The sequence below is a fragment of the Bombus huntii genome, chromosome 9, assembly GCF_024542735.1.
Source record: "Bombus huntii isolate Logan2020A chromosome 9, iyBomHunt1.1, whole genome shotgun sequence".
Taxonomy (NCBI): domain Eukaryota; kingdom Metazoa; phylum Arthropoda; class Insecta; order Hymenoptera; family Apidae; genus Bombus; species Bombus huntii.
In genome coordinates this window covers 13,899,299-13,919,394 of record NC_066246.1, presented here as the reverse complement: position 1 = coordinate 13,919,394, position 20,096 = coordinate 13,899,299, and the positions used below count along the sequence as shown (strand labels likewise).

The following is a 20,096-nucleotide window of genomic DNA, read 5'->3' as shown; positions in this document are numbered from 1 at the left end:
ATACAAATCCGTCAAAAGTTCGATAAAGTTTCAACGTATTCGATAACTTTCGTTCTTTTTCTCATTTTTCTTTAGTTCTGCAATGCGGTTGTACAAAAAAATGTCGGTTGCGATATTTTCCATTATGCGACGTTATTTTTATGATAAACTTGCCATACTATGTACATATGTATATATACAAACTGTGTATATATATATATATATATAGCCGATGGTTATGAAATCTTGAAAGAAAAACAGCACTTACATCTCAACTGTGTATTTGTATCATGGATCTGTATAACGATATTTCTACAACCTAATTGCTGTTATCGAAATTGATTTGTTTTCTTATCCATATTTGGGAGACTGTATAAAAGACGGTCTGTAGCAGAGAAACAGTTCGAATGATAAGATGCGTGAACGATAATATACGTATATGTAAAACGATACGAGAGAGTGCGGTGTAGCAACATTGCAATATTAAAATATTGCGATGCTACGTTCGTCCTTAAGACCTCTTGTGAAAAATCTCTCTGATAGCTCCCTTCCTGTCCGTGGAAACAAGATCTAACGGTGTTTTTCCTTCATGATTCAGTAAATTCGTGTGGCCTCCGGCCTGAACCAATAGCCAACACACTTCCTTCTGCCTGTCGAAGGAAACGTTGGTCGACATAGCTGCTACCGCGTGCAACGCTGTGTCGTGATTGTAATTGACGGCGTTCACCAAATCAGAAGCCCAAGTATCCAGTAATAACTATTGGTAGCGCGTTTGCGCATAAATCAAATCGATTAGGGAAGATGAGAAATAGCTATGGTAAAAGTAGAACAAACCGACTCTCAATGAATAAAACAATACCTTTACAAGAACAGGATCGCAATCCAAAGAAACCGCCATATGTAATGCATTGTTCCCATATTTTGTTTCTTTGATTCTAGGATCTGCTCCGTATTTTAACAGTAGTTTTATCGTTCCCAATGACGTGATTCCTTTTGTAAATGGTATATGCGATTCGATCGCAATGTGGAGCGCTGTTCTACCTACGTACGAGGAAACACGAACAAACGTAAGACTGATTGTTTTCTTTCACAAGGAGAGAGAAACACTATAATCCAAACTAACCATCATAGTTACGTTTCGATAGGTCAAATAGCCGGTTCCCTTGAATGGTTCTCAAAGCCAACAATTCAGCTAGAGTTTCTTCATGAGAATCCCCTTGTGAAGCGATCGAATGTATCAGTGTATCCCCCTGTAACAAGGATGCAACAATTTTAAGAAACGGAGAAATCAGGAAGGCATTATGTAAAAACATTTTGCATATTGAAAAAATGACGGAGAGAAATAAGAATGATGGGAAGAAAAGAAGAGAGAGTAATATACTCGAGTATGATACAATCGTTGAGTGAAGTTGATTCCTTTTTCCAACATAGTCGCAGCTAAATAACCAGCAACGAACGGAAATTGTGGACAATTCAGAGCAGCCAAGTAAAGCGCATCATCGCCGCGATTGTTCATAATCGTTAAAGCTCCTGTGATTGTACTCATACGTTCTACGAGTGGTACCAAATAGGCCATCTTTTGAACAAGTTCGTTCGGGTTGCCAACCAAGCACATCAGTTTTCTGTGGGAAGAAAAGCAATTACATCAAGCAGCTCACGAGTATATAATCGATCGATTTGAAATCACTTACGTATCTCCATCTTTGTCCTGTTTGGCTAGTTCTTTTGCCGACCGTTTAAGCAGACTAATCATAGCCTTCTTCACTTCTTGCGGATCCAATTTTTCTTTCAATTTTTCGCTTGCTTTTACAGATGGCAAATTTAACGATGACCAGGGTATCGTATTTCGATCGGAATTGCTAAAACTGCATAACAAAAGAACATCAGTATCAATTTCACATACAATTGAATTTCGCATCTCATCGTTCTTGGTACACCGTATCTCATGCAGCGGTTTATCAAACTTCAACGAGACTCACCAGCGTTGCTGAGAATGATCTTCGAACGAAGCAACCATCTTTGGGATTTGATAATCGTCTTTAGGACTCGTTGGTAAGCTTTTCGTAGTAAAATCATCAAAGCTGAAATTGGTAGCGATGATCGCGCCCGCGGTTGGCGAGGAGTCACCAAACGAGTTAAACAACGGGGAGAAATTACGCTCATGATGGATATCGTCCTTCGTACTGATTGTTTCTGCCGGACGTTGTTTAACTAGAGTACCGTAACTTTTATCATATTTTGTGTAACTTGAAAGCAAAGGCGCATTTATAGCATTGTCCGTCGTTTCGATCTTCTGGGTATCTTTCTGAGGAATGTTAGCTCGTGATACCAGAGGATACGATACATCGGACCAAGACACAGGTTTCGCAACCGTTACACCTTCGTTGGGGATATCATCGCGATTCGAAGAGTGTCGGACTTGCTGCAAGTTATTGGTTTGGAAGGTAATCGTATTCGTGGCGTTTTCCACTTTCGAAGGGTCCTGCAAATATGTTTCTCCCACTTTGTCTTTTTCTCCGTTTAAATTATTCACTAGTTCATCCATCACTTGTGACCACAGTTCATTATCGTCGATATTATTTACTACGGTGTTGGAGACGACAGTATCGCCATCGAGCCTGCAAAACTGGAAATTTTCGAAATCCTGTTTGAATCGTTCCTCGATTCGCGAACCGGCTGTTGTCTGATACGTAAACGAACTGTTCGGACTTGATGTGTCACCGTACGACTGATTCGAAGAAGAAGGCGAACAGCTTGAAGAACAGGAGAAAATCTGCGCCGGTCTGCACGTTGATGTGACTGTGATCTAAGGATTGGCATCGAACAGATTATGCATGTATCGCAATATTGATCACAGATGAAATTTTCTAAGCATATAAGAAACGCTTATACGTATACTATATCGATTACCCGAGGAGAGCCGATTGGGCTGTGATTCGTCTTTGGTTGCGATCTTCCCGAAGATTGTGTAGAAATGGGCAAAGCCGGCGAGTGAGTACGATTCGATTCACAGCTCTCAGAACTGGAAACGATCGTATTACCATCGGTCAAACAAGTATCGAAGAAAGCTTCCACCGTTTCCTGCGAACGAAGGAAACTCTTCTTTGTTACGTGTTGGGCGGCTTGAAAAGCTCCGCATAGCACATTCTCCAATAATAACAAGTCGTCGCTTAAAGCGTTCCCGACGATCGTCGATGGAGTCGAAGAAAACTGAAAATGAAATGTGAAACGTTTTTAAAGAAAAACCTAACTGATAAAACTTTCATTCGAAAAAAGAAACAGCCTGTTCGATTAAAAAAACAAACGTAAGTACGTACATCCTTCCTTAAACTATAGACTTGCGATTTATCTTCATCTCTAGCGTTACTATCGTAAGTGCAGCTCGTTCTCTCCAAATCTTGTAATTGATCGAGACAGGCGTTCAATTTTTCACTACATTCTTTATCACGTAGAATTTGTTCCGCGGTTTTATCGTAATCGATTGGAAATGTTTCGTTTGCTTGAAAATTCCGTGGCTGTTCAACGCTCGTCCAGTAAGGTTGACTGCGAGTCAGCGAACAAAATTGCGATTTAATCGGTCCCCGTTCAATCAGATCGTTTCGATCGTTCTCCCTATCATGGTTATGATCGCAGTCGTAGATGTCGTTATTGTTCGACGTTTGACAGCCGGGGACTCTTCGTACGCTGTGTTTCGTCCGATACGCGTCGAAATCGCGTATTTCATTCGATTGATCGACCGTGTCGTGAGTAAGCCGAAGATTCTCGATCTTGTCGATTACATTTTCGATCCCATTCGACAAGTGAAAACTAGTGGAATTTAATGCGGTATTTTGGTTCCGAGGTACAGGCACTGCGTTGATATTCGTCATGTTCGATGATCCTTGCCTTTTCAATGAAAAGATATCCTTATGACCTTTTACCTGCGAACAAATTCGATATACAGTACGTATCATAATCGCGAATTTACTCCTATACCTAAAGAGAAATAATGTTTGTAACGCAATATTATAATTTGTAAAATTCTACGTATTTGTTTCGCTTGCAAAAGCAAAAATGTATAATATCTGTGTACGCGAATAATTAGTTTATTTGGAAGTCCAACGAGTTAAGAAAATATGATAAAGTCGCGAAATAAGGAATAAACGATATACGGTAAGTCGCATAAACAATAACAAGGGGTACAAAATTGACAAGGGAGTCCTGAAAACGGCGATATTCACTGTTGCGTTTTTATTATCACGACAAATAGAGAGCTCTTTTCATGATATAATAAATAAAAGCTATTCGTAGAATATATCGTATTTACCATTTGTTTTGAACGTATCGCTTAGAAAGCTAATTATTCATGCTAAATGCTAGATAAACTAGGATCGCGAACACGATTGTGCACTATCGATCGATCGTTCTGCAACCGGTTCGACGATTGAGTGTAGTCGCCTCGTTGAATCGGAACACGCGAATATGTCACCCGTAAAAAAGTGAGAACGATGACAACTGTTTATGGCTAACATGGCAAAAAGAGATTCACGCGTTCACCGCATACACTGCGTTCGTTATTGAATTACAAAACGACTAAATAGCTACACGAAATCTGCGAGCGTTCAATAAATAACATGGGGCGTTAGAGCACACTCGGCGGTAACTTGAAGCGAAGTTTAGCCGTTACTGCTCTGTTGTGTCCACGAAAGATATCATCGTGTCTTTTCGTCACTCCACGATCTACGGATAATCACACAACTTTACCCACCTATTTAAAGATTGTCTCGCGTCGGCCCACCTGTCTATTTTCGTCCGATCGCTCCTCACATACGATCTTCTCTCGTGAAATAATAATCGTAACGATCGATCCTGACCGTCGAGAAACCGACACGCGCTAAACCAGTTGGCCGACCCGCCGACTGATCACGCTTCTGTCCGTTTCGCGATAGCGGACGCGCATGCGCAACTATCGACGACGATGACGATGTTTCAACTCCATTTGCATATGGACGCGTATACATGTTGGTTCACACGGGAACTATCCAGTTGGCATAGTCGTACGAATTCTAATCGAAAAAGACAAAGATGACAGTATGCATGTCGCCAAAGAATAAACGAACAAAGGAAGAGACAAAGACAAAATTTTACTCGGAGTTATCAAGACACTTACGTTATTGCATTGCGATTCACGTTACGATCGTTGCAGAAAACGCCATAGAAGATAGATCACTTTGTTCCGAAATATGAAATAATTTCTAGCCGTTGCGTCGTGCAATTCTTCCTTTTCGAAGCGTATGTATTCTATGTGCACTGATCGCGACTGAACGCGAAGTAAACAAGGACAACGGAAAGTGGCAGTGGAAGCGGTAAAGAAACGAAAGGAGGAATTTACTCGTGAAACGGTCGAAATCATCTCGGTTAAGGAGAGGGGGAACGAAATCGTGGTTAGTTATGGCAGCGGGACCTGAGACGATTGCGGTTTCCAGACAATTAAAACAACTGGGGAGATTCTCGTTACATTATGCATGCGATTGGCCTTTTTACGGGCTTTGCGCGTAATCGGATTTCCTACGTCCGAAGTTTATCGCCTTTTAGCGAGAATCGCAGCGTCCTGCTCGTTCGAAACTCATTGTCAGTCAAACGAAATATATTATTTATAAAAGAAAGAAACATCGTAGAGAAATATTTTTCTCAATCTACTTTATTTCATGCAAGAACGTTGTCGTTGATTTCGTTGATACAAGCGGCGATATCGCGATACATCTTTTTTCCTTCTTCTTATTCCATCCCACCTTTTCGTCAATCGCATCATCGTACGAGGTTCGTTGCAATTTACGAGGAAACAATTACATGTTCGCCACAGACACTTGGTTAGACGATAGAGTGAATCGATTCAAGGAAGTACGAAAATATTCCGACTTTGCAAAATATCCATATTGCCATCACGATTAACCAAGCGCTGAATATTCTATCGAACCACTTCATCCTAAAAAATATCCGATCATTCAAAATAACTTCCTGTAGAGAATAGTGTCGAAGATTAGTCGAGCAAATAGCAAAATTAGCATAATGTATGAACACACGAGGGCAGGGGAGGGGATTTAATCTGACGCGACGATATGGTTACGTTATCTGAACGGGGTTTTCCGTTTCCCGCAATCTGCAATCCGCAACCTGCAATCCGCAACCTGCTTTCCGTTTTCCATTTCTCGTTTCACGAAAGCGATCAAAAGTTGCGCGTTGTGGCGCCACCATCGCGTCTGCTTGTAGTAGTAAGTATCGATGGAAACGTGAAATCGACACGCGATTGATCAAACGAACCTTAGGAACGTGTACATACGTATGTAGGTAGAGGAAGACGTCAGTAATACGATAGCTGGTGAGACGATGGCAAACGGGGCAGTCACCTAACGCGTCTTCTCGATCATAAACGTTACCTGTCGTAATATCGTTTCGCCTGTTTTAATCGTGTCAAATCCTCCTTTAAGAGATAACGTTTCGCTCCGATCAAACAATTCCTAATAAAATGAAACGTAAATTAGTAAATTAGAGATGTATTAGAAAAGAATACCTGATAGTGCTCAACAACACAGATAAGCAAAACTATTCGATATTGATTGAAAACTATTTTTGCGTACCACTCGTTACTTAAAGCGTTAACGCTTACTTAAAGTATTGTTCCACGTTGAAATGATGATAATCGTAGCCGAAGATTTCTCGCTCTGCCGGTGGCACTTGTGTCGTTAAAATATTCAACATGTTGGAGTTGTGAAAACACCACTCGTTGTGTAAAAAGATACTCAATTGCGTGATGCTGGAGTAAATCGTCTTGTGAATTTTCATTAGCCTAATCGAAGTGAAAAAGACGTCGAAAAGATTGATAAGATCAAATGGAAAAAAGGAAAAACTGAACAGAGCAAGTATATAGACGTGCTTACATCCGTCGACGACCCATCGCATTAAGAGTTTCGTCGATGATCAAGGCTGGCAGCACGTGGGTCAACAATGTCAGAACGTAATGAAGAAGACGATTCGACGTTAAAATGGTTCGGGGATACCAGATGATTCCTTCGAGCGGCGTTTCTTCGTTTAGCCTCAATCCCATTGTGACCAATTCTTTGCTAGTGATGCGATGGATCTGATGGGAGCTGCCGTTATAGACGTAAACGCTCGGATCCTTGGTTATCCTGGATGCACGTGAGCGTTTTCAAGTAAATGTTAGTACTTGGTACTACCAGCTGTACTAAGTACTAAATGTTACTACCAAAATTTAACGCGACAGCTTAGACTTATGTATATATATAAGGGTGTACGTTAGCGCAACTGCGATCGATCGAATTACGATTTAGCTCTCATACGTTTCTAATCCTCGTTTCCACGCGGCTGTCAACATAACTTTAATGGCTAAATCAATAGGAAGAAAATCGGCGGCTACGTTCGGTTCTAAACGAACTACTCGCAATATTCCCTTTCCACCACCGACCATCATACCCACGGGTCCGTTGAAGTTGTCCAGCCAGCCAGGCACAGGATCCTCGATCGTCGATATCACTGTTTTTATTTCCGAGCGCATTATTATTTACCACTTATTATTTATTATTTATTATGAGACGAACCTCGCTACGTACCTATCGACGGTCGAAAAATTACGCTAGGCAAATCTTTCGAGTAATCGCTTATCACCTGCTCTGCCAGTCGCTTGGTGAACGTGTACGTGTTTGGCATCGAACCCAAGTACCTGCGTTCCAACGATTTTCACTTGTTGATGTAATCCCGATAGAAAGACGGAAGAAAAATACTCACTTGGAAGTAAATATTTGCACCGTCTGTTCATCTAGGGATTCTATCATTCGTATAGCGCTTCTCCAGTCTGTTAAAGCGGGATATACAACTTCGTCGATTACCGGCTTGTCAACATGCGCGTATGCGGTGCTAACGTGCACTAATGCCTGATGCAACCGAAAGTGATTTTTAGAATGCTGGTTGCTCTTACAATTTCCTAAATTAAGATAAAAAAGAGAATGTTTTCTACTTGCCACCAAGTTTTTCATAGCTCCCGCAAGGATGCAAACGTCTCTGGTCGAGCGAACGTTCGAGAATATATCCTTTCTTAGATCTTCGATGAATCGAACGTTCGCGGCTACGTGAAAAATCACGGAAACTCGTTCGGTGATCGTTCGTCTTTCCACCGGTCCTAAACCCAAGCCCTCGACGCTTGTGTCACCGCGAACCGGGATCAACTTCTTCAAGTTGGATGGCCTCTCTTTTCTCAGTCTGTCGAACAGCTACGAACACGAAAAAGACTCGTCGAGACAACGAACGCATGTATATTCATTATATGTATATAATTACTTACTACTGCACGCATCAAATACGAACATCAACTCGTTTCGTTTTCTTACTAACCGGCAACTCGAGCATTTTCTTTAATCTATCGTCGATCGACAGTCCGGCTTTTGGTCGCATCAATATGAATATCTCTCCAACATCGGGACAGGATCTCAGCAGCTTCTCGATCAACACCTTTCCCAGAAACCCAGTGCCACCAGTCACGAAAATATTCCGGCCAGCGTAAAACGCGGCAATCGAGGCACGTTCCTTCGACCTGGTCTTAGCATTGACGTCTGTCTGAAACCGATCGTTTTCCCCGAAACGTATGACCCTTTCCTTCTTATTTATTTATTATAGTTATTTATTTACTTATTTAGACACTTGAAACAAGGGGGATTATTCGATAAAAAGACTTACAGGCATAGTGTCAGTGATTTTCCTCCGCTCTGCTACTTGAACCGGTTCCCTTTGCTTCTTCCTCGTTGAAATTTCTGCCCAAGTTTCTCTTCAGTTTGCTTTTTTACCGGCACCACCTTCTTCTTCTTCTTCTTCTTCGTTTCTATTTCTTTCTCATTTATTTTGATTCTACAAATCGATCAGTTGACCGGCGAACCAATCGACTGATCAACTGACTGACCGATTCTATTGTGAAACCTCAGGAACCTTAGGAAGTGGTGACATTGAAATTGACCTCACAGTGATTTCATTGTAATTTATACGGGTTGAAAGGGCAAATCCTTGCATATGCATATGTCCATTGTTAAATTGTATTTATAAGTTCGGCACTCGGAAAACACCGAACAACGATGAATTGTCATGACTCAAATAAATTGAATATTGAAGTTAGAGACCGTGGTTTTGAGCGTGTAGCTATTAAAATAAACGTAGCATGTGAAACGTGTATTAAGGAATTAAAGATCCGTTTTCTTAATATACATTTAGTTTAGTTTTAGTTGTAAACGTTTTTTTGTTCCTTGTTTGTTATATTTCAGTGAAATTTTAACGTATGAAAAACAAGGAAAGATGCAAAGTGGTATTCTTGTGGTTACGTTGACTTTGTCTTCCATACGTTAAATTTAACAGATTGCGGTTAAAATATCTGCTAAACTAATAGTTTTTCGACATAAATGAGTTAATATTCATTATAAAGAACTTCAAAATCTCTTCCACTATTTGACCTGAAAAAAAATAATTTGCGCAGTATGATGCTCCTTTTCAAACAAAACAACTTCTATTCAAACTTTTTTTTATTGGAACTAATCCTTTATGAGATATTTTGATTTATCGAAATACAGAAAACACCCTACATACCCGCGACGTTCGAAGATAGAAGTATTCGCACGATAAATTCTTAAACGTTATTACAGAAATTAATGCGGTGAGGATAGCTGCATATCCATTTTCTTACGAGCTTCCATACCAATGTTTATAAATATCCGATAATTCAATCATGAATACAAAACGTTTGCTGTCTATTTTCCACGAATAATCACTTAATACGAAAGCAGCTTATTCAATGTCTCTTTTCTATACGTTTTACTTTTCTTTTGCTATATGTAGAGCAAAATATAGGATGCGCCCTACACATGTATATACATGTATATATATGCATATACATATATCGTTGGTAGTTGGTTACGGCAGTCGGCAGTTGTCAGACGTGTTACTGTCGATCGTGACATTCATGACGGCGTTTGACAAGAAACGGAGGTTTCTCGCTAATCCATTTGAATACATCGATGTCGTCATTTCCCCGACAAAGCGAAACGACGTCGTTGTTGACTCGTTCGAGCTTCGACTTGGACCAGGTGATCGTCTCGGACAGGTATCGATTCGGCAAAAAAGTACCCATTTCGACCCTATGTCGAGCTTGTGTATGATACACGCAAAGGAGAGGGAGAAATAGAGTAAGATAAGAAGTAAAAGAGAAATGGTCAATTTTGCAGGGGATCGAAGGGCAAAGCATCGTCGAATAATAACCGACAAACGACGAAAAGCATACAAGATTTCTTCGATGAAGAAAATGACCGCGATTCAGACTCGGAATCCAAGTTGTACGTGGAGTATGAAGAGGATGAAGTAGAAAGAGAAAGCATCGCGCGAAGACAACGAGCGAAATCCATCGACGCACCACGTCACGTCTTATCCTTGGTAAGGAAGAAACATAGTATTTCAGTTAGCGATAATCTAATTCGGTACTGTTGAACGTTCGATGTTCTAGGTGGAAAGATGGCGCGAATGGCAGGTTATTTCGCTGTAAAGTAAATCGAGATAAGCGACGATCATTTGATTCGCGTTGATGTCTGCGGTGTAGCGACGTAACGCGGTTCGACCAACTTTCGAATTCCAAATCAGCCGATCTAGTAAACGCGTTGAGCCGCAAACGCCGTGGCCGTTTCCCGAAAGAAACCGAACAATCTCGATTCTATTCAATCTCGATTAATTTAGAAAATGGCAGCGGCCGCAATTATAGCGCGATCCAAAGACACGTCCCTGAAAAATCAGAAAAAAAGGAAAGAGGACCAAGCTTCGCCGGAAGAAAAAACAGATGAGTCCGCTGTGAAAGCAGGAATCTTCGATGTAGATAAAATTAGTCGGATGGAGGATATCAGGTAACGTGGACGAAGGAACCGAAGTACGTAAATATGTACTTTTTTACTTCATCGTCATCGTCTCTCCCTTCTTCTTCCTCCTCTTCTTTTTTCCTTTGCTATATCACGCAGGGATCTTATGATAAAAGACATGCAAGAGGAGATTCGTTTGGAACAATACGACACGAAACGAAGAACAGAAATGGAAGCGGAAGAAGCGACGATCCGGCAGAGACAGCTGAAGCAGACACGCGTCATACTTTCTCGACATTGGACAGCGTACGCGAATAACATATTGAACCTGAAACAAGAAGAGAACGTTGGTACTTGGTTGAAAATCACGCATTTCCACCATTTCATGATGTCTCTCTCTGTCTCTCTTCCCGTTTCTATCGATGTATTTTAGTGGGCACGGTACATGACTTGCGATGGTCTACCAGATCCTGGTTCGTTGTCCGACATGAATACATTCTTGTTTCTCTGGCCGTTGACAGATAAAGAGCCGAGTATGAATACCATAGAGGATAAGTGTCGAGTGATCACACACGTAAGTAAAGAGAATAATTTGGTCAATCGGTCGATAACTTTCATGATTAACTTTTATCTTTCAGCTGTTGAGCAAGATCGATCGGATTATTCGCTTCTCCACGATCGACTCGAAGGAATACGTGATCGAATGCGAATCGGTGAGTGGATCTCGAAGAAATCTCTCTTCTTTTCCAACGATTGTCACTTTTATTTTCGAACGCCACAGATCGCTACTAAGCTTCGAATGGAACTTCAACGGTGGATAGATCTCGCGTGCTACCGATTGCTACGTAATATCGAGTCTAACATGATCAGAGAAGACATGAAAACTACCAGATACGTTCGTGCGACGAACAAAGCAGTGTGTTGCGTTTGGGCTCCTATTCCGTTGCCGATAGGACTGAAACGACAAGGAGGGGATATAGAACGATCGTCGTTAATCACACACGGGTACCCTTTCGATCTTGCTGCGCCAATCTACCGATATGTTTTATTACATTCTTCTAGTACCGTTAACATAATATACTGATCGAGTTTGATCGTTACGCGTTTCAAATTGCAGAAAGTCGATCGAAATAGAATTCGAAGAAATGAAACTGACGATTAAGATGCCGAGCGATTTGGACTGCCATCGTATGGCGATTAGAGGTCTTTGGCTTGCTTACGATCATTACTCGATCGAAGCTCATTCCTATCGCATGCCCCAACTACCAGAAAATTTGTTCGATCTGTGGAATCCATCGTTAGGTACGTTATGCTTCTCTACACAGTTTTCGATGCGTTCGCTCGTGAGCGGGAATTTGGCGCAACTACCTCAACAAATTCCATCATCCTCTACATCTACATCTACATTGTGTTTTATTTTATAGATCTTCTGGAATACTCGACAAGAGAGTACGAAGAAAAGGTTCGATTACGCGAAGAGCAAGCGGAAGGACGACGTTTACGTCTAGAGGAAAAGAAAGCGATACTGGAAAGAATGGAATATCCTCCGGTTTCACCGCGGCTGGATAAGAAAAGGAAACGAGGTAAAAAGGAGAAAAAAGCACATTCGGCGAAAGATTACCAGTCGGAATTCGAATCCACGTTGGCCTCGGTGTTGCCTTCGAAAACGGAGCTATTACCCTATTTGCCGACCCCGAACGAGATACTTGGTCAGAGAGAAGGTAAAATCGTCGTCCGATTTTCCAATGGTCGATGTCATATCGTGTCGCACGGGAAATGTTTTTTTCACAGAGGAAGCAATGTCGGAAAGCAGAAAGTTACTCTTTACTCGATGCGAAAATACAGAAGTGAATTTGCGAAAATATAGGATCCTCGGTGGAGTATTTCGCGTAGATCTCCTCTACCAACCGCCACAACCAAAAGATCTCGGAAAAGAGACTTATTTAACTACTCGTGAGTACCATTTGGGTTACCTTCCAGATGGCCATAATTCGCATTATTGATTATGTGTTTATCGTTCGCAAACACCTCGATTACGAATCGCGTCATTGAAACGACCACCGAAACCGAACCAGTTATCACTTAAGCACTTTCGTTACAGTTGAATTACCGAAGGAGCCGAAATTCGTACCGTTTCTTAGATCATACGAGACACCTAAGGCACCACTGGAGTCCGAGAGAACGCCGGAAGTCATCGAAGCTGAAATGAAAGCTCTGGAACTAGCGATGGATGCGCTCGTCTTGCTTACACTCAAGTCGGTTTACATCAATACGTCAATCTTATTCTTTACGAATTTTACTTTCCTTTTTGTTGATTTGAATTTCCCTCTTCATTTCCTGTTGATTGCTGCTCGCATCTCTGTTGCGCCTGTACAGGCTGCCTGATTCGGTGTTCTGGTTCGAACCACCGGTGGTCGCCCATTGGTTACCAGAGAAAGAAATGTGGTCAACGAAACACGTACACGATGTTAAATTCAACGAAGAGAAACAAACGATCACGTTTCGTACCGGAAGATTAGGAATTCATGGATTAGCTGGCTACAAATACGCGAATCTTCCGTTTCAAAGTTGGGAATTGAAACCGGAAATGGGAAAAAGCGGACGAGAACATGCCGGGGTGGTTCTCAGCATTACAGCTGCCACGATTCAAGCCGAGTTCGTTGTCAGGGCGAGTATTATAGCATTTTCTTAACCTGGGATCCTGTATTCATACAGAATTCAAAAAAGATTTTTTATTTCTTGACGAATAATTAGGTTTCCTTTTCATTCGTAGGAAGATCGAGTTTGTTTGAACTCACTTACCGGTGCCGCGTCTACACCGATTAAGGAAATTATCGGTGAATATTTCGAATTGGAATGTTTGATCGAGGTAACTACGTGTAATTCGTCTTTCAACTTTTTACCCTTTTGTTCCTCTGCTTTTGTCCGGTCGTGTAAATTGTACATATTTCGCGATGCTCGAGTCGTTTACAAAGAGTACTAGCGGTAAAGCGTAAACTAGCGCAACTTGCAGCGATTGCAACAAGTTGGTTGCGACCTCTTTCCGGAACGGGACGCTGCCAGCTATTTAAAAGGACTCTCGATCAAACACCCGATCGCTGAGAAACACTTGAGAGAGTGCATGGCTCTATTGTCTACCTCCTATATTTTTTCTTGGTCACGATGGAACGCGTCTCGCAGCTTTCGAGAAATAGTTTTGCAATTTAAAGAGGTACACGGTTGCGTGGCAAAACAGGTAACGCGCCAACAAATAGCCTTCGGTTAATTATTTTCAAAATATATACTTAATCTTATTTTACTGAACTTTACCATTTAGCGTACGAACCTGACGGTCTTGGTAACATCTTCGCGGACAATGCGCATACGGTGTACCGAGGTCAGTTCCGAATTCTCCGACTTACCACTCGATGACGTCGAAGACATCAAGGTAAAGAAAAACGATCCTTTTTCTTCTCCTTTTTCTTCTTTCTTTTCTTTTGTTTTTTAGTTTTACGCCGACCTTTATCAATTGGCGTTAAACACCGCTGGGATCAAGACTCGACTACTGACGGAACAGATGTCGTATAAATTAGCGTCGACGGTTACTCAACTTCTCGAACGTACCAACGTTATCAGCATGTCCTCTTAACTCGATCGAGCTGCAAATAAGGACACTTGGCTGTCGGTGCATCGAAAATGGAAGAAGGGCAATAAGATTGGATGACGAGAGTTCGTTTCCCAAACGAAATTCTCTTTATTCGGATATACAACGTTATGTCGAGCATCAAGCGATATTCAGGAAATAATAAACGCCTCCGTTCGATCAGTTTGTCAACGATATATCAGTTTGTAAAACGATATTTCGACTCGAAGGAAACACACAGCGATATCGAGCTTATAGTTAAGCGATAAAGAGTTAATCGATGCGCTTCGTCGTTGGGTCGAGGGTCGAATGAAAGAGAATGAGGTAGCAGAATGATGTAAGGTAGAGATTGTGCGACCGAGTCGGTTGCTGGAATGCTCGGGACGAAGGGCAAGATGTGGAGCAAAATGTGTGTGCGTGTGCGTGTGTGGGTGGGTGGGTGGTTGAGTGTGCGTGCGCGCACGGATCAGATCGATAAAGTGTATAACAGGCGATACACAACGACGAGGAAATGATATGACAAGGAAGCGTTAAATCTGTACGACTGACAGAGTCCTTTACTGCGGATTTGACTACGTGGGCCTAGTCAGTCGAGGTTTCCGACAACGAACGGTTTGTGTATTTGTGTGTATGTATATGTGCTTGCTTGCTTGTTTGTTTGTTTGTTTGTTTGTTTGTCTATCGATATCGTCAATCGAAAACGCTATTACTTTTCGAACGGGGCTCGTTCGTTCCGTTTTCCCTTCGTCCGTCTTTTTCTAGTCTTTGTCGAAAAATACAACTTATTTCTTCGAATCGATGTTTCCTTCCACCCCACCCACCTGTACAGATGGATACACCTTCCCAACTTGCAGTTTAATTCTTCTCTTGATTTTTAGAACAAACATTACGTGCATACGCAATAGGAAGCTAAAAAATATATGTATAGTGTTGCGCGCTGCGAGGGCCGGACACGCGTGGCGAGCAGTCTTCACTTCGGTACACAACCGAACACGATCGATCGCAGAAATTTCTTTCGCCCCTTCGTTCATTCGCCCGCTCATGTATTCATGTGTTCGTCCGTTCATTCATTCCTTTGTCCGTTCGTTCGTCCCTTCGTTCGTCTGTTCATTCAGTCGTTCGTCCATTCATTCGTCCGTTCATTCATCCATTCGTTCCTTTGTTCCTTCGTTCGTTCGTTCTTTCCTTCGTCCGTTCGTTTCTCCGTTTGTTCGTTCGGTCGTCCTCTTTCGCACCCATCTTATCTTCTCTTTCCTCTTTTGCTTCCGTTGAGTTCGTTTGCGCTTACTTCTTCCTCCACCGATCGACGGAACCCTGTTCGTCCTATGTATCGTTTGCACGCGTACGATATGTATACTCATAGTCGCGCGCAATATGTCAAACGATAACGCTGTCACGATAATCTTTTTTTTCCACTTTTCTTTTCCATTCCGATTCGGACGATCGCGAATCTAGCGTCTGCGACGTTCCCTACTTGCTTATTAACCTTTCTATATTCTCAAACACATCAGCATCCGGCTCGCCAGCTATTCCAGCATAACTTTTTCCATTACCTCTTTTCTTCTTTTACCTTCGTTCGAAACTTTTTGTTTACAAGCTCGACGATGCTTCTCCTTTAAGTAGGTGTACTTGCATTATGACCACCCGACTACGTTGTTTCTTCGTCAAGTTATGCCTGAACTACGCGATGAGCGTTTATCAATCTCAAGATTAAAGACTTGTAGTAGTCGATGATGAAATGGTCGATGCGTAAAGTTCAACTTTCGATAAATTTGCGAATCAGAAAACAACTAGAGGAGGCGACCTGCCTTCCCTTTTCACGATGTTACCGATCGAACGAAAGACCAAGAAGAAAACGAGACAGTAATATCGTTTGACGCGGTGCGTCGTACGCCGTGTCAAATGAGTCCCGCGTGTCGGCTCGCTCTCGATCCGACGCAGAGGCCAACAACTTGCACTTCTCGACTCGCCACTTCGCGCGAGTTACAGCAGGGTGAATCGTGTCGAGAACAGAGAGGTAATACGGATAGGCGATAAAATACCGACTATGATCGAACCTGAATAAGTATCGACTGGATTACGCTGATCGACATCGAGTAGCGAGCCATTCTCGCGCGGGATCGCTCTAAAATCCTATTAACGCTCGTTCTATCGTTATCGCAAACTGGAACTTGACTCGCAAGCTGCTTACGATTGAGGTAATCCATGGTATAAGGCCCAATTCGCATCCAGTTCGAATTAACGCGTACTTAGTTTGTATACACTACGCAATGTATGTCGACGATTCGTTTGACTCTCTAAAATAGGTTTTAGAATTAGCGCGCGTTCCATCTGCGTGAGAAAACACAGATTAAATACCAAACATGAACGATCGATCGCTCGAACAACGAATCTCTGGCGCCACACGTGAATGATCTTCATCCACGCGAGAAGAGTATACGGTAGAGATAATCCGTCCGTTGCTTCGGCTAACTCGGTTTCCACTGACACCGGCCGCCGATCGTTGTTGCTGTCGCGCGAGTTTCGCGAAAGCTCCATCGACCGGGATCGCTCGAAATTCCGAACGATCGCGGCGCGTTGGAGCAAACGAGAAAATCGGAAAATAAAATAGGGAGAAGAAACGCTCGAGGGCTGGGAGACACCTTCGATCCGTCGTTCGCGTTTACTTTTGGCACTTTTTCTCCGATTATGGGGCTAATTTTCTATCTGAGCGCGCGTAATCGCGCCAACAGGCGTTCCATCACGATCGACCAAACGCGATCGAGCGACATACGAACGTATAATATTTATAAACGCGCTGCGAACGCGTTCGCTTAACGACTAAACGCTATGGATCTGGTGCATGTGACACTCCTCTGGTGCAAACGTTAGCTCGGACTCCGACTCGAAAGAGTCGAACAGGAGTCGAACGAGTCGTTTTAGCGCATTTCTCTCTTTTCTTACTTTTTTCCTTTTCTCTCTTTCCTTTTTTTTTCTTTTTTCTTTTTTCTAACAGGTTTATGCGAAATTGTAATGTTTCGTGTTGCATTTTGCATTTTGCATTTCAACGGTTGCGTAACGGTATAATACACAGGCTACGATATACAAACGTTAGTCTAACTGGTTTTTGTGCTACTCGATAATTAGGTGTACACACATGTGCGATGCGTATGCGTGCAAATGTTCGACCTACTTCATATGCAGGTGTATGCGTTCGTGTATATGTATGCGGTCCTGCGTGCATGAGTGCGTGCGCGCGTGTATACGTGCATGCATGCGTAAGTACGTACATACTTACGTACGTTCGTGCGTGCGTGCGATCGAACAAGATCGATGTAAAATTAGACGAGATTGACACGTACGCGAGAGAGGAATCGGATGTACCCGCGTCGCGTGCAAAATCGTCGCTCGATCTCGCTGGCGTGGTACGTAGCTCATTTAAGAAGCAGCTCGGTATTTATTCACACTCGACTATCTAGCTATTCGTTAGATTGTAAAACCACTGAATGTAAAAATATTCGTCGACCACGCTGCTCGGAGCATGTGTTTGCCGCGACATCGAGTACGACGTTTTCGAGCCGCAAATCGCATCTACGCTTGTAACGTAAAAGCACTACGCTAAACACGCTACGCGACGCCCCTCGCTTTGCCAACAACTACATATTCACTACCACTGTCGGTGTTTTGCTTTCGTTTTACGACGCACTGCACATTCGACTCTACACATATACCGAGATGAACGCAGTTGCGCACACAGATACGCCACGTATATGCAAACGCACATGTACACGCACACTTTTCGAATGCGAATATACGTATGTATGTATGTATAATGTATGCAAAACCTGCAAATCGTCGTCCCAATTTTATCTCGGGGATATCTCTACGTGTTATCGTCAACAACAGCAAACTATCGAATGTAACGCTTAAGATTAATTCAAGGTGTAACACCGATCACAATTTTTATCGCTTTCAAAAGATTTCCGACTAGGTCGATACAAAAATTCCGTCAAAAATATCGCTGCTTTATGGTTTCTACTTATAAGAATTCAATATTATATTCCGGTGTTCCCCCGTTTCGATCATTCGTACACGTACGCGATGAGCAATTGCACGCTACCAAATAACCAACGGATATAACGAAGGGAAAAGAAACAGAAATGAGAAGGGAGAAGAAAAAATTGGAAGAAAAAGAGCGCGACCTTGTTTTTGACACATAGAGGTTTCGAAATAATCGGAACGGTCGAAACGTAGGATAATCGTGGGAACGCGACTAAAGGGGAAAGAAGATGACCGAGTTTGGTTCTACCTTCGGTCAACGATGGACAAGATGCTAATCTATTGAGTTTAACGGCCGACGCGAAAATGAGAAATCACGAAATCGAGGCAAAGGGATGAAACAGAAATCGCGCAATAAAGGGAAATTTTTTGAAGATTGGTAGACGAGCAAACATTTCTTCTCTTTGTCGTAACGCTTTGATATCTGATGGTAGAATCGAAAGACACCGGGGTTGAATATACGGGAAACAGGGACGAGGTTGACGCTGAATCGCATCAACGTATTTCGAAGCAACGGTATTACGTACTCGGTACGTACTTACTCGTGCAAAACACTCATAAAAATAATGTTCGATGTTAAATGTCAATAGAGTCGCAAAAGTAATATCGATCGGTCGCTGTTTCGGGCGTCTCGTCGTTCGCTCGAAACGTATATCGGTATGTTCAAACATCGCGGCACACGATCTCGCGTGAGAACGAGCTCGTTATCGTTCGCGCGAGGGAGTTGAATACGGATATATATTCGTCGTGAATCGTTGTCGTGCATGAAGAAAAAGGAGGACAAAGAACTAACCGACAGGAAATATCGACGTTGCGCCGGAGAAAATGGTTCGATCGTAACGCAACGTACAGAAACAGTTTCTGCTCATAAGTATCCTGGGGGAAAGGGGAATCTTTCGCTCGATATGGACGCTCGACCTTTCCTCCGTTCTCTTTCCCATTTCCAGCCAACCGATAGAGCAATCGAGGGAAAATAAAGAAGCTAGTACACCGTTGATCTCCTCCTTACTTTTCTATGCAGAAGAACGTCGTCGCATGAAACCAAACGGAACGCCACGTAGTGAACTATATTTGTATGGGTAAGCCGACAGAATGTCTGTCACTTTCGATTCGACACGATACTCAACTGCAAAAAGTGCGTGAATCGAAATCAACAGGCACCTCGAAATCGTACCAAAGATCTCGGTAGATTTTGATCGATTTTATGCGAAGTGGAAAATAAAAAACGGGAAGAGGATATATAAGAGAAGAAGGAAACAAAGAGACAGCGGAAAATGAAAAAAAGAGAAAGGTAAAGAAAAGAAATAGTGGCAAAGTTAAAGGGGCTCGAGAATTCGGAAGATACTCTCGATGTTACAGGTCTAGGTTTGATCGACGATTTCCAATGTGCTCGTAACGTATACAAGTAGCACCAGATACGTTCAAACCTTTACTCTGGCTTTAGTCGATGCCATTGTACGATCGTTTGCCGCGGCTTCGTAATCATATCTTGCCAGTGTTTCGTTTCGCTCGCTCCACTGCCGTTTTTTCCTGAAATTTTACCAACGAACAACAACGTTATCCGATAGTTCTACGCGCGCATA

General features: G+C 42.4%; 4 protein-coding genes and 1 long non-coding RNA gene across 31 annotated transcripts in view; 2 read left to right on the top strand and 3 right to left on the bottom strand.

Annotated features, from left to right (window-relative positions):
• LOC126869833 (uncharacterized) overlaps positions 1-1,273 on the top strand; it is a 363,746-nt gene extending 362,473 nt beyond the window's left edge. Inside the window, exons 4-5 of the long non-coding RNA XR_007691018.1 lie at positions 919-1,046; positions 1,125-1,273. This is a non-coding gene — a long non-coding RNA (uncharacterized LOC126869833). The remainder of the gene's footprint in view (positions 1-918; positions 1,047-1,124) is intronic.
• On the bottom strand, positions 244-5,277 carry LOC126869784 (uncharacterized). 5 transcript variants are annotated; one of them, XM_050626761.1, is made up of 9 exons: positions 5,129-5,277; positions 3,297-3,899; positions 2,890-3,189; positions 1,959-2,785; positions 1,671-1,844; positions 1,361-1,601; positions 1,103-1,229; positions 839-1,020; positions 244-736 (listed from the first exon to the last, which is right to left on the bottom strand). In XM_050626761.1, the coding sequence occupies exons 2-9, from the start codon at positions 3,846-3,848 to the stop codon at positions 491-493; spliced, it is 2,649 nt and encodes an 882-aa protein (XP_050482718.1). In that variant the 5' UTR covers positions 3,849-3,899; positions 5,129-5,277; the 3' UTR covers positions 244-490. The 5 variants fall into 5 exon arrangements, with proteins under 5 accessions (XP_050482718.1, XP_050482716.1, XP_050482717.1 ...); XM_050626759.1 differs by lacking the exon at positions 5,129-5,277 and adding an exon at positions 4,727-4,875; XM_050626760.1 differs by lacking the exon at positions 5,129-5,277 and adding an exon at positions 4,727-4,824 and having other exon boundaries at positions 3,297-3,892.
• Positions 1,884-17,462, top strand: LOC126869787 (dynein axonemal intermediate chain 7 homolog). Of its 6 annotated transcripts, XM_050626769.1 has the most exons (14): positions 10,741-10,901; positions 11,013-11,199; positions 11,287-11,427; positions 11,492-11,566; positions 11,635-11,858; positions 11,971-12,155; positions 12,278-12,574; positions 12,645-12,806; positions 12,955-13,108; positions 13,230-13,521; positions 13,627-13,722; positions 13,867-14,088; positions 14,170-14,280; positions 14,341-17,462. In XM_050626769.1, exons 1-14 carry the CDS (start codon positions 10,741-10,743, stop codon positions 14,479-14,481), a joined length of 2,448 nt encoding a protein of 815 aa, XP_050482726.1. In that variant the 3' UTR covers positions 14,482-17,462. The 6 variants fall into 6 exon arrangements, with proteins under 6 accessions (XP_050482724.1, XP_050482722.1, XP_050482725.1 ...); XM_050626767.1 differs by adding an exon at positions 1,884-2,031 and having other exon boundaries at positions 10,236-10,901; positions 11,287-11,858; XM_050626765.1 differs by adding an exon at positions 1,887-2,031 and having other exon boundaries at positions 9,921-10,901; positions 11,287-11,858.
• Positions 4,725-8,858, bottom strand: LOC126869801 (putative fatty acyl-CoA reductase CG5065). Of its 3 annotated transcripts, XM_050626811.1 has the most exons (10): positions 8,707-8,858; positions 8,365-8,586; positions 7,995-8,243; positions 7,762-7,907; positions 7,587-7,696; positions 7,317-7,509; positions 6,897-7,145; positions 6,626-6,805; positions 6,396-6,476; positions 4,725-5,944 (listed from the first exon to the last, which is right to left on the bottom strand). In XM_050626811.1, exons 1-10 carry the CDS (start codon positions 8,710-8,712, stop codon positions 5,830-5,832), a joined length of 1,551 nt encoding a protein of 516 aa, XP_050482768.1. In that variant the 5' UTR covers positions 8,713-8,858; the 3' UTR covers positions 4,725-5,829. The 3 variants fall into 3 exon arrangements, with proteins under 3 accessions (XP_050482768.1, XP_050482767.1, XP_050482769.1); XM_050626810.1 differs by having other exon boundaries at positions 7,762-8,243; XM_050626812.1 differs by having other exon boundaries at positions 7,762-8,243; positions 8,365-8,582; positions 8,707-8,857.
• Positions 14,563-20,096, bottom strand: part of LOC126869812 (synaptotagmin-7) — a 23,885-nt gene continuing 18,351 nt past the window's right edge. For all 16 annotated transcript variants that reach the window (XM_050626851.1, XM_050626853.1, XM_050626852.1 and 13 more), the window contains one exon: positions 14,563-20,043. In XM_050626851.1, coding sequence (XP_050482808.1) covers positions 19,943-20,043 — 101 coding nt within the window. In that variant the 3' untranslated portion in view covers positions 14,563-19,942. The remainder of the gene's footprint in view (positions 20,044-20,096) is intronic.

Bases quoted from the DNA above. Each gene is read 5' to 3' on its own strand.
- LOC126869784 (XM_050626757.1), bottom strand. From the start codon at position 3,932: ATGATACGTACTGTATATCGAATTTGTTCGCAGGTAAAAGGTCATAAG. The intron at 3,190-3,296 runs GTACGTACTTAC...TTTCATTTTCAG, and splicing joins TCTATAGTTTAAGGAAGGAT to TTTTCTTCGACTCCATCGAC. The intron at 1,602-1,670 runs GTAAGTGATTTC...TTCTTCCCACAG, and splicing joins CAGGACAAAGATGGAGATAC to AAAACTGATGTGCTTGGTTG.
- LOC126869801 (XM_050626810.1), bottom strand. The intron at 7,510-7,586 runs GTACGTAGCGAG...AAATAAAAACAG, and splicing joins AATTTTTCGACCGTCGATAG to TGATATCGACGATCGAGGAT. The intron at 5,945-6,395 runs GTAACGTTTATG...GATATTTTTTAG, and splicing joins GCGAAACGATATTACGACAG to GATGAAGTGGTTCGATAGAA.
- LOC126869787 (XM_050626767.1), top strand. From the start codon at position 10,741: ATGGCAGCGGCCGCAATTATAGCGCGATCCAAAGACACGTCCCTGAAA. The intron at 12,807-12,954 runs GTGAGTACCATT...CTTTCGTTACAG, and splicing joins AGAGACTTATTTAACTACTC to TTGAATTACCGAAGGAGCCG. The intron at 14,089-14,169 runs GTAACGCGCCAA...TTTACCATTTAG, and splicing joins ACGGTTGCGTGGCAAAACAG to CGTACGAACCTGACGGTCTT.